This window comes from Hoplias malabaricus, chromosome 13 (assembly GCF_029633855.1).
Source record: "Hoplias malabaricus isolate fHopMal1 chromosome 13, fHopMal1.hap1, whole genome shotgun sequence".
Classification (NCBI taxonomy): domain Eukaryota; kingdom Metazoa; phylum Chordata; class Actinopteri; order Characiformes; family Erythrinidae; genus Hoplias; species Hoplias malabaricus.
Genome location: NC_089812.1, coordinates 9,362,902 through 9,375,453, shown reverse-complemented (window position 1 = coordinate 9,375,453; position 12,552 = coordinate 9,362,902). Strand labels below are relative to the sequence as shown.

Below are 12,552 nucleotides of genomic sequence, written 5' to 3'. Positions count from 1 at the left end.
TCCCTGTGTGTGCGTGGGTTTCCTCCGGGTGACTGCCTGTGAGGAGTGTGGTGTGTTCTCCCTGTGTCTGCGTGGGTTTCCTCCGGGTGACTGTCTGTGAGGAGTGTGGTGTGTTCTCCCTGTGTCTGTGTGGGTTTCCTCCGGGTGACTGTCTGTGAGGAGTGTGGTGTGTTCTCTCTGTGTCTGCGTGGGTTTCCGCCGGGTGACTGTCTGTGAGGAGTTAGTGTGTTCTCCCTGTGTGTGCGTGGGTTTCCTCCGGGTGACTGCCTGTGAGGAATGTGGTGTGTTCTCCCCGTGTCTGCGTGGGTTTCCTCCGGGTGACTGTCTGTGAGGAGTTGGTGTGTTCTCCCCGTGTCTGCGTGGGTTTCCTCCGGGTGCTCCTGTTTCCTTCCACAGTCCAAAAACACACGTTGGTAGGTGGATTGACGACTCAAAAAAAAGTGTCATTGAGTGTGTGAGTGAATGTGTGTATGTGTGCCTGTGTTGCCCTTTGAAGGACTGGCACCCCCTCCAGGGTGTCTCCCGCCTTGTGCCCAATGATTCCAGGTAGGCTCTGGACCCACCGCGACCCTGAACTGGATAAGCACTTACAGATAATGAATGAATATCACACACACATCTGTAGACAATTTCACAAACACCCACTCACACACACCTGTGGACAAATTCACACACTTAACCAGTCACTCACCTGTGGAATATCACACAGTCTCTCCATCTACCAACATGTGTTTTTTTTTTCCAATTGTGGGCAGAAACAGGAGGACACAGAGGAAACCCAAAGACAAAGGAGGAACACACCAAACTTGTCACAGACAGAGACCCAAGGAGAGGATCGAACCCAAAATCCTAAAAAAACTGCAGTGCTGCCCTTTAAAATAATTTTTATTATAATTTCCCCTAATTTAAACATGCCCAGTCCACACTTGGAAGAGAGCACTACTGGTCTAGTTTAACCTTTTTAATACAACTTCAGTATGAACAGAGAAAAAAAAGTAGCCGGTCTGTTTAGCAGATAGCTACCACCCACTTCCAAAACAACAAAAACTAACAGTGGTGTTGCCTATTAAGTCCTTACAGGTGTGTTTTAGCAGCAGCTGCAATTTGCTTTTATATCATTGCGAGCTATCTTTCCAGTGTACAGTTGTGTTGCCAGTGAACTAGACAGTGATTAATGGCATACAAAATTGTCTGGGTTTTTTCTTAAACAAGAATATATCTGGTATTTGTTTAGATATTGCCTAACCATAATGTTTTCTCCTCTGCGTGAGTACTGTCCGTGTCCTTTGTTCTCAAGAACAATGTCTGACAGCTCTTTATGTTTGTGTTTGTATTTGTTTAGATCACTTCCACATGCAGGCAGAGAGTCTGGTGAAGCCCCTGATGCAGACGCTCTCTCACCAGCACTCTCGCGTGAGAGTGTCTGCCATAGAGGCGACTGGAGCTGTTATCCAGTACGGCTCAGGCAAGAACCTTGATGATGTGCTTTCTCATCTGGCTCAGAGACTGTTCGATGATTCTCCACAGGTTAGATGTGTTTCAGCCTTTCATGAACGCTCAGTTCTGCATCATCTACTTCAGCCCCAATTGCACCTGACCCAACTCAGCAATTGCTCTTTACAACTGCATGGTACCTACTCGGCCAGTCTCTACTCTGGTTTTTTGCTTTTCTATCAGCCAAATTTGGTTTCTGGTCCCTGGAAACGGGTACTGTTTTATTACCTGCTTGCTTGTGGTTCCAAGTGAGCTGAGTGCAGAATAAATGTGATGTGTTACTCTTGCAGAGTGCTGATTGGCCAAAGAGAGTTGTCAGTCAGGTACCAGGTCCCAAAAAGTGAGTGGAGTTGAGTAGAGCAGGTACCATGCAGTGGAAAAGCACCATAAGAGTGATGGTCACCAGTTGATTTAACTGTACATTTAACAGCAACACAAATTTGTTCCTGAAGCCAGTGCTTTGAAAGATGGGAAGCCCTGGAGCAGCTGCACATGAGCCTAAGGTAACCGTGCTCAGTGATAAGCGTCGACTAGAGGGGTAATAAAGCCCCCATGGACTTCAAAATCAACACTTTACCTCATCAAATACCCACAGAAATGATCCAATATCTCATGTAAAGTCTCCCAAAATAGTGGCAGTTATTGCAGGAAGGGAGGGTAAATTCCAAACTGGCACAAGACAACATTCTGGAGCATGTCAATGTATTAAAAACCTCTTTGCAGAACTGTTGTTAAAAAGCCATGGAACATTTAATGTAGATCGTAGATTAAGTCACGGATTATTCGATTGGTTTATCTGATTACTAAACAGACCGTTTTTATGGAACATTGATTGTTATGAATGTCTGTCAGCATTACCGTGTTTGCTGCTGTTATGTAAATATTTCTCTCTCTCTCTGTTTGTCTCTGTTTAGGTGAGAAAAGCCGTGACAGTGGTGGTTGGTGACTGGCTTCTTCACCTCTTGGACAGATACTCTTATTTCCACAAGCTCATTCCACTGCTGCTCAGCAGCCTGAGTGACGACATCCCAGAGATAAGGTAAAAATAGGGTGGTAATATTATTGTTAATGTGATTTATTATAGAATTAACAGGCACACTTTCTGAGCATTTTTAAGGAACCTAAAGTGGTCTTTCTAAGGCCGTGGTTCCCAAGATATTTCTGCAGTACCCCATTTTGTAAATGAGAATATTTTCGAGCCCTACCACTCTGACAAATACATATATATCTTTTGCTTCCAGGTGCCACTGGAATTAATTTTAAACATTGTAATTTTTACACAACTGCATAGATTTATTGAACAACACTAAATAAAAAAATAAAAAACAAAACCCTCAAATTTCAATGGAATTATTACATGAGTAAGTGACATGCATCATGTATCTCATTTTCCTTCCTGCAATAGCTCCATACATTATTTATTCATTCATTATCTGTAATGGTTTATCCAGTTCAGGGTCACGGTGGGTCCAGAGCCTACCTAGAATCATTGGGCGCAAGGCGGGAATACACACTGGAGGGGGCGCCAGTCCTTCACAGAGCAACACGCACACACATTCACTCACACACTCACACACTTTTGAGTCGTCAATCCACCTACAAACGTGTTTTTGGACTGTGGGTGGAAACCAGAGCACCCAGAGGAAACCCACGCAGACACAGAGAGAACACACCACACGCCTCACAGACAGTCACCCGGAGGAAACCCACAGGAACACAGGGAGAACACACCACACTCCTCACAGACAGTCACCTGGAGGAAACCCAACGCGGACACAGGGAGAACACACCACACTCCTCACAGACAGTCACCCGGAGGAAACCCACGCGGACACAGGGAGAACACACCACACTCCTCACAGACTGTCACCCAGAGGAAACCCACGCAGACACAGAGAGAATACACCACACTCCTCACAGACAGCCACCCAGAGGAAACCCACGCAGACACAGGGAGAACACATCACACTCCTCACAGACTGTCACCCGGAAGAAATCCACGCAGACACAGGGAGAACACACCACACTCCTCACAGACAGTCACCCGGAGCGTGAATCGAACCCGCAACCTCCTGGTCCCTGGAGTTGTGTTACTGTGACACACTACCTGCTTCGTCACCGTGCCGCCCTCCATACATTATTATTAGAACTAATGGATATTCATTGTACACTGTGGCATTGAGACTCAGTTTGTAGCATACTGCTAAATTTGTTAATAATATCTATATCTGTTCATATTTTTAAGCTGGTGTTATGTTATTTCTACAGGGACATAGCTGGAGGCCTTTGGAAGCAGGTTGGTGCTCAGTGGGAGAAAGAAAATGAGGAGGATCTAAAAGATAAAATGGATTTTCTCCTTTCCCCACCACCTCGGTACCCGCCTGGGGGTGAGTTTAGCGAACATTAGCTCTTAAGTGCCCTTCACAAGGATTCTGCCATTACGCAGCTTTGAAGGGATTTGAAACTCAGGAATGTAAGTTTTTTTGCTCATGTGATCAACAAAATACAGTCACAGAACCCCAGGGCAAAAGGGTTTTGCTGACTTTAAAAACAAGGGAGCACATCCTTTATATGGAGTTTGGGAAGAAATAAAACATTAAATAGAAAATGTGCTGAAACCTCGGCAAAAGGTATGCACTGTTATGAATATTTTGATCACATCAGTGGACTGTGGTATGTTTTCCACTCGCTCAAGGTTGAGGTTTCCCTGCCACAGATCTCGGTTTTAAAACTAAGTTTCTTTTTTTAAGTTAACTTAAACTGGGTCATCTGGAGTTTGCCAGTCTGGCAGACCTTTCCCATTTTATTAATATCTATCATGAGCAGCTGCAAGATGATTTATTAATGATAGATGCACAAATGAGAGCACTGGTACTGCCGGCCTGAAAGAGATTGGATGAAAAGGCACAGTGAAGTTGTGCCTTCATTTATTCAGCACATTCCAGGCCACATATCTGCTGTACACCGCGCTGCTCAGTAACTTTCAATGCCCACCAACTGACCTCACTCACCTCTATCAGCATCGACTGAGGTTATCAGAGCAGATGCTGACAAATATTTTTGACAGTAGTTTTGAAGTTGTGTTTGAGCTGACCTCGTTGTGAGGGTTCTTATGAAGTAAATTACAGTGTGTGACTTTCCTGAGGGCAGGTTAAGTGCAAGTTCAGTGCCAATCAGTGACAGGAAACTTCCCAAGCATTCAGATAGATCAGGGGGGTAAAATTCAAGTACTAAAGAGACTGCATTTACTTCGAATTGGGAATTTGGAGCTTGGATCCATGCTATCAAGGCTAGTTTGGGTTGTTTCAGAAGTAGCGCATTTGCCTTAAGTCTCTAAAGCTCTATTTGGATTAGTTTTACACGGGGATCTGGGGTAATGTCATTTTGCTAAAGGGCGTCTGTAATGTTTATGGTGGATTAGCACTGGATAAGAAATCTTGGTAAAAATAACAGATGGGAGTGGGTACTCGACACCTTCACACATTGTGGATCAGACACAGCAGAGCTAGTGGAGTTTTTAGACTGTCACAGCATTTCTGAGAACAGCTCTCCAATCAGAAATATCCAGCCCTTAACGACAATAAGTTCTAGTCTTTCAAAATAGATAAAGATGGCAGAAATATATCTGATCCTTCACAGTTAAAATAAGTGATATTATAAACCATTTAATGGTAACTTAAGGATACACATGCATTACACATATGGAGTGTGCTATTTTGCACAAAACCTACCTATTATTCTCCACTGAGTGATCCTTTACGTCATTTTGTGGATTTGAGTGTGACGCGTTGTTCAGCAGCTGAGCTTATCCTCTTACATGAACCCTAGATTCTGTCACAAAATGCCTCCTCCAGCCTCTCAATTCAAGAGAAAACCCATGAAAAATTATCTTTCCCTGGGATAAGACGGAATAATCACACACTTCTGGTCATGTGGGATTAACATAACCTGGGGTTATTACAGTAGGTAAAAAGCTCAGGAATCTTTCCTTGAAGCGGTGTTCTCACACCAGAGAAATGACTGAATCTGACTGTTCGGACAGGACTAAAACCACTGAGATACACTGGTAACAATTATTTTAACCCATGTCCACAGGTAAAACAAATCCCATCTAGGGCTTTAATCATATTTTTGATTTCCACCGTAAAATGTGTTGCATTTAAACATACAGTGACCCACATCCATCCATTATCTGTAACCCTTATCCAATTCAGGGTCACGGTGGGTCCAGAGCCTACCTGGAATCATTGGGCGCAAGGCGGGAATACACCCTGGAGGGGGCGCCAGTCTTTCACAGGGAAACTCACACATTTACTCACACACTCACACCTACGGACACTTTTGTGAGGAAACCCACACAGACACAGGGAGAACACACCACACTCCTCACAGACAGTCGCCCGGAGGAAACCCACACAGACACAGGGAGAACACACCACACTCCTCACAGACAGTCTCTCGGAGGAAACCCACACAGACACAGGGAGAACACACCACACTCCTCACAGACAGTCACCCAGAGGAAACCCACACAGACACAGGGAGAACACACCACACTCCTCACAGACAGTCGCCCGGAGGAAACCCACGCAGACACAGGGAGAACACACCACACTCCTCACAGACAGTCGCCCGGAGGAAACCCACACAGACACAGGGAGAACACACCACACTCCTCACAGACAGTCGCCCGGAGGAAACCCACACAGACACAGGGAGAACACACCACACTCCTCACAGACAGTCGCCCGGAGGAAACCCACGCGGACACGGGGAGAACACACCACACTCCTCACAGACAGTCGCCCGGAGGAAACCCACGCGGACATATCTATCCAATAGCTGAAATACTTAGATGAAGGAATCACGCTTTGTAGGTTGTGGAATAAAGCGGGCCAGTGCACTGCAACTGTCCAATTTCTCAAGTAATATTCTGAATGAATTAGAGCAGGACTTTACAGAATACCCTCTGTGAATTCAGATGTTGATAAATCTATTTAGTGCTCACACTCCAGAGCCTCTCATTTCTCCTGAGGCATTTAGATTGATGGGTCAGAAGCGTTAAGCCTCTTGCCTTTGAACTCCACTGCCTGCAGCACTGATTGGCCGGATAGTGAATGAGTGAGTGCTCTCTATTTTACCTGTGTTGGTGTGTTGTATGTGGATGTTGTAGCAGAGAGGGATTCTAAGTAGCTTTACCCAAACCACTTTTTAGCGCTGTTTTGCTAATGTTTTTCTTTGCAATAAAAGCTATCTTGATGATAAATATTATACGTATTTAGAATAGATATTTCTCAAACGTGGACTCTGTCATGGGGAGATCCACCCTCTTCTCTGTCACTGAGGACGATGCTTGTCCAAGGCAATGTCAGATAGCTGATGTAACAGAAATGAAGGTTAGGGTTCTCTTCCCTGTGTGTTGAAACTATAGGCTGTCAATAATAATTTCACACCATTGTTTTTGCAATATTCAGTTTAGACTTTAGAGCTGGAGAAAGTACAACTGTAGTAATGTGCTGCTGGTCTAGACAGGTTCAGGTAATTGCAGCAGCACACTGACAGTAGGAGTTATAACAGTGATAATAGTGTAGACACTCCAGGATACATACACACACACACATCAGGGCTGTCCCTCAAGGATACACAGGATCTACAACCTCAGAGTCAGCCTGGTCATCTGGGTGGGATTAGACAGTAACGAAGCAGTTGGAAAACATGTAACACACACTGAGGGCAAGGTTGTGTATATGTCAGTCATGTCTCTAATATGTTTGTGTGTAGTAGTAATTCTCTTATGTATTATCTATATGTGAGTACACACACACACAGTGAGTGCTTTAAATCTCTCCTTCTCATTCATTGATGTCAGTGTTAGACAGTGTCAGCAGAAAGTCCTGTTTTCTCTTGCCCTGTGCTGTCATGTGCTCTGTATGTTTTTGTGTGATTTCTCTCTCTCTCTCTCTCTCTCTCTCTCTCTCTCTCTCTCTCTCTCTCTCTCTCTCTCTCTCTCTCTCTCTCTCTCTCTCTCTCCTGCTCTCTCTCCTTTTGATTCTCTCTTTAAACTTTCCAGTGTTTTTTCCTCCCTCTCTTGGAGCTTCATCCTCTGTCTTTTTGCTGACTTTCAAAAACTTTCTTAGAAAAGCAGCATCTGTATATTTTTTCCTGCCCCTGAGGCATCCCCGAAGTTGCCTTGGCTATAAACAGCAGGTCCCCTAAAAAAAATGAAGTGCTTTGTACTCTAGAGCCTTGGTACAAACCTGACTGCCCCGCCCCCCAATCACACACAGTACCATCAGCCTTGAGAGGCTGGAGATGAGACATGTGACATCAACCACCACTTCTTTTTGAACTGCTGCTTATGCAATGCAGCCAAACAGCTTAATACACTGGAGGAGAAGGCAAACAGTCCAGCTCTCTCACTTCAGCTGTCACAGAAATGGGTGCTCTGGCTATTGAAGTATCCTCAGGTTAGAAGGTCAAAACCATATTAAACTCTCTCTCTGTCTCTCTGTCTGTCTGTCTGTCTGTCAGTGGAGCGTCCTGCTCTGGGCTGCAGGGAGCTGGTTATCAGGAATCTGTCCAAGCTGATGCCTGCTGTGGGCCGTGATGCCTGTGATTGGCTGGCGCAGACGCGGGTGAAAACCCTGCAGCTCCTGAAGGTTCTCCTGCTTCACGCCGAAGATCATTGCACACAACATCTGCAACCTCTGCTCACCACTCTGTACCGAGCCTGTATGGACCCAGAACAAGCTGCCAGAACACATGTAAGGCAATCATTCAGATGACATTGTTCTGGTGTAAACAGTGGAAATCTCAGTTGTTTATTCTTCACTGATTTTATATTTGTCCAAATGCTTCACATCAGTATCTTTTATCTTTTTGCTGTTTACAATGGCAATAAACATTCCTGCATGTTATACCTAGTATAAACGTAGACTGGAGATGGTATATGTTTGGCCCTGAATGTGGCATTTACTTGTGGTTTCTTTTGCCCAAAGTATGCCCCTCTTCCATGTGTATGACTGTGCAGTAAAAGTTATACTCAGAATGTGTAGGTCTGGGTGACACCATATGCTACTTTTTTTTTTTTTTTTTTTGGTGATGTTTCTACCTTAACACACCCAGTTTAAGTCATCATGCAATTCTGGAGTCAATTATGATCAAAGTCAAGTGTAATAGAGAGGACAAAACGCAAATAAATGCCCATTTCCAATGATCTAAGCCACAATTCATTATATTCAAGGGCTAGTTTTATGAAGTGTCATCAAGCGAAGGGCTACACGTCCACATCCATTCACTCTTGTTCTGAACCGGAAATTACGGTATAATTTACAGCAATTAGAGTCAGTTATAGAAAGCTCTTTCCCCTAATGTTTGAAGGCAGGGTTAATGCATCTCTGATGTAAACACTGTCCGATTAGGCCACATTCTTTCACATGCAGCACATTAAAGATGACACAATGTTTAGTATTTGCTAAGCAACACCACATGCGCTCCATTGAAGCCAAAGACTCGTCTGGACCCATGAGCCGATCTGAACTTTTTTTATATGAACTTCGACAGGCAGGACATCCCTCGGAGAGCTGTGAGGAATGTGTTTCAGTCACATCCCATTAACACAGACACAACGTTTAGCGACGAAGCATCACCGCTAATATGAAATGTCACACTACATACACTACAAGCCAAGAGTACATAACCTAGCAGCGATTTTTTTTTTTCAAAAATATTTCACAGTTTTCAGCATCTATGTATCTGTATGGTTTATCCAGTGCAGTTTGTTCCAGAGGATTCCATACTATAATTGCTATAGTGATATATATATAGTGATATAAACCATACAATGCAGTACAGACACAACCCTTCACTCTTACTCTGTGAGAGGATAGTTTTATGGACTGAAAGCATGTGGACCTGTCTAGATGGCCTTAGTGAGACAAGGAAATGAGAAATGGAGTGAGGTATTATGAACTGAGGAGCCTGCCTTTGTAATAGGGACTGAAATATCCCTGTATGTTCTCATTTTCTTGCAGTGTTTGGAGTGTGCAGAGCTGCTGGGTGTGTTTGTGAGTCCTGAGGTATTCCTCCGTCTCCTTTTAGCTGATGTTGAGAACTCTACCTCCTCCTCTTCCTCCTCTCCGTGGGCTCCTCTGATGATCCTGGTGGCTGTACTGAGGGGAAGCTCTAGAGAAGCTCTCCGTCCACACTTGCTGCAGCTCGGAGGCACACTCGCGCAACCTGACGTCTGTCAAGACTTTCAGCAGGTAAATACGTGGAGCCTGGCTTTCACACTTTTCTGACATACTGCAAACTGGCACATGATCACTGTACAGTCATAAACACCACTGATGGCATAATAATTTCACCTCCTTACAGGAAACAAGTATAAAATTCAGCAAACAGCAGTGAGAGGATTTCAACAATTCTAAGAATCAATTATTGTGATACATCATGATTCAGATGTATCATAAGTATTAACACAGCTCTGAAGCCCATAACCTTCCAACCCTTGTTTTTACCAGTCTTCGTGTTATTTTTTAAGTTTGAAGGATTTGCCAAGCCTTGAGTTGCTCAACATTCGTCACAAGTGACCAATATTTTTTATATTTCCCTCGCTCTAACAGACCTGAGTCAAATCAACAGTTCATCAGCAGGGCCTTCAGGAGTTGAACCAGGTGCATCGGGTCACCTGGACCAAAGCCGGAAACCACTCTGTAGCGTTCCAAGTCAGCAAACTTATTCATAGCAGCCAATTTCTGGAGTGTCGCACAAAATCCAAAACGCAAAACCCAGAGGACATTTCAAACATCTCAAACGTGATTAAATATATGCTGTTTTTCACCTTCTCCATTTCAAAGTTTGTTTGACGAATGAGGTTACGTTCACACGCAACTCTGGCAGCATCCTGCTCCCAGCCTCTTGCTGGAAAAACATTTACTTTGGAGGAGGGCACTCAAATAAACATTAGCTGAGTTTCACATCAAGTACCTCAGTAGTCTACCAGGCAGTATGGCTGCATAATACTAATGATTATTCCTATAATTTATTAATCTATCAGCTACTAATTGAACGAGGTTTAGTCTAAATGTTGGATTTATTAATCCTTCTTCTTCTTTTCTTGAAATAACCGAAGTCATAGCGCCCCCTGCACATCCTGTAGTTTACTACAATTTGTCACAAAGATGTTTATAACCTAAAGTTCACATAATTTGACCAAATGATCATAAGCACATTTCTTGTGCTTTAAATCCGTCATGATGGAAGCCACTGTCATGATGGAAAGGCATATTAAGTAAGGCCTGTGTTGAAATAGGTGTAATTTAAAAAACCCCAGAAGTGTGCTCTTTGCTTTTTCAGACCACACTGTTGATCTGACTTTGATGTGCTGTCGCCAAGGGCTTGTTTTCATCCCTTACCCATGACCCACCAGCGGGGCCGGCAGGAATTTCCTCTGTGGGACTGCAATAATAAAAGTTCCTAATTTTGACCTGACTGCTGCATGTCTGCCGCGACCCCTGATGACACCACCTTTTATATTTTTCTGGCTGCCAGACGGCCCATTGGGTTCGCTCCTGTTCTGTCTATTAGACATCAGCCCCCAACCAGTCCCATCCTCAAATGCTCCACCGCTCTTGGTTTCCTGTGCATTTTAGGCATGATTTTTTTGGAATAGCGGATGGGATTTGGTGACAGACAAAAAAGATGCAAGAGACAGTGTGGGAACACACAAAGCCACAGATGGGCTCGGACAGGCCATTAGTTGTAGTTTGTGTGGTGTGTCACATGTAGTTTCGCTCGTCTCTCTAAAAATGAAAGGGATATTGAAAGAGACACAAAGAATAAGAGAGAAAGAGGGAGGCACACACACACACAGGAGAGAGGGAGAGAGTTAGTTTTTCCAGGCCCTATCACCACAGTGCCATAAATACAGACCAAAGAGCAGGAGGAAACCAAACGGAATGCCGGAGCACCTGCAGTCAACACACACACACACACACATATACATATACAGTCACTGTAGCATCACAAACAGTGCGGCTTCACAAGAATTTACAGCACACGCATTTCTGCACATGCTCGCCTGTTTTTAATATCACACTGAATAACCACGACAACCAGAGAGCGCAGCTGGGAGAGGGAGGGCCATATTCAGCTGTGGGATTTAAAAAAAAAAAGATAAAAAACACTTCAAAAAGCAGCACTTTTCAAAAGTAAAGAGAGAGAAGGGGATTGGGAGAGAGACAGTAAAAGAATAAGAGAGTGGAAAATATAGAAAAATATAAAGAGAGATGAGAGACATTTATTGAAACATAAATGACAGAGAAAGACAGTAAAGGGGAAAGTAAAAGAGATTGAAAATAAGGAAATGGGGGGGAGTGAGAGCGGTTTGATTTGGACAGAAGTGCTGAGTTTAGACGTAAAAGTACAAACTATAAATAGGCTTCAAAGTGTAGGCCAGGGTCTCGAGAGACAGAGACGGAGGGAGGGGGCTTCACCCTTCACCTCTCTGGTCTCGTTTACCAGAAAAGAACCAAAGGAAATAGACTGCCATTTTGATAAACTATTTCCAGAACACTCTCTCAGTTTGCATCAGTTGTGGTTAGGTGTATTGTTAAATATATATGATTATTATTGAAAACGTACTTGTAGTTGTGTTGTATATTTAGCAACAGTGTAAATCGGTGTGTGTGTGTGTGTAGGGCCCATGTGCAACAGCACGTGGCAACAGCTTGTGGTATTGCTGGTGTTTCCATAGCGATGGTGTTCCCCCAGCACAGCTGCAGTGCTAGCAGCGTTAGAGTGAGTGAGGGCTTCAGGTACACACACTGTGAGTGTGAATATGTCTTTCAGTCCAGACATTTCCCAGACGCATGCCTGCTACTGTCGGTCAGCCATTTTCCACTGCATTACTGAGCAATGTTGTCTTAAAAATGGCCTGTAAACGCACACAATTACACACACTCACACACACACACGAGCTTGTACATCACACACAGACACTTGGATGTGCACGTCCATGCCTGCCGTTTGCCTTTACTGACAGATGTGGCCCTCTCA

General features: G+C 44.1%; 1 protein-coding gene across 1 annotated transcript in view; it reads left to right on the top strand.

Annotated features, from left to right (window-relative positions):
* Nucleotides 1–12,552, top strand: part of LOC136664682 (dynein axonemal assembly factor 5-like) — a 31,257-nt gene that overhangs the window by 2,033 nt on the left and 16,672 nt on the right. The window contains exons 2-6 of the mRNA XM_066642030.1: nucleotides 1,343–1,527; nucleotides 2,409–2,533; nucleotides 3,763–3,881; nucleotides 8,026–8,258; nucleotides 9,528–9,758. Of these exons, the coding sequence (XP_066498127.1) occupies nucleotides 1,343–1,527; nucleotides 2,409–2,533; nucleotides 3,763–3,881; nucleotides 8,026–8,258; nucleotides 9,528–9,758 (893 nt within the window). The remainder of the gene's footprint in view (nucleotides 1–1,342; nucleotides 1,528–2,408; nucleotides 2,534–3,762; nucleotides 3,882–8,025; nucleotides 8,259–9,527; nucleotides 9,759–12,552) is intronic.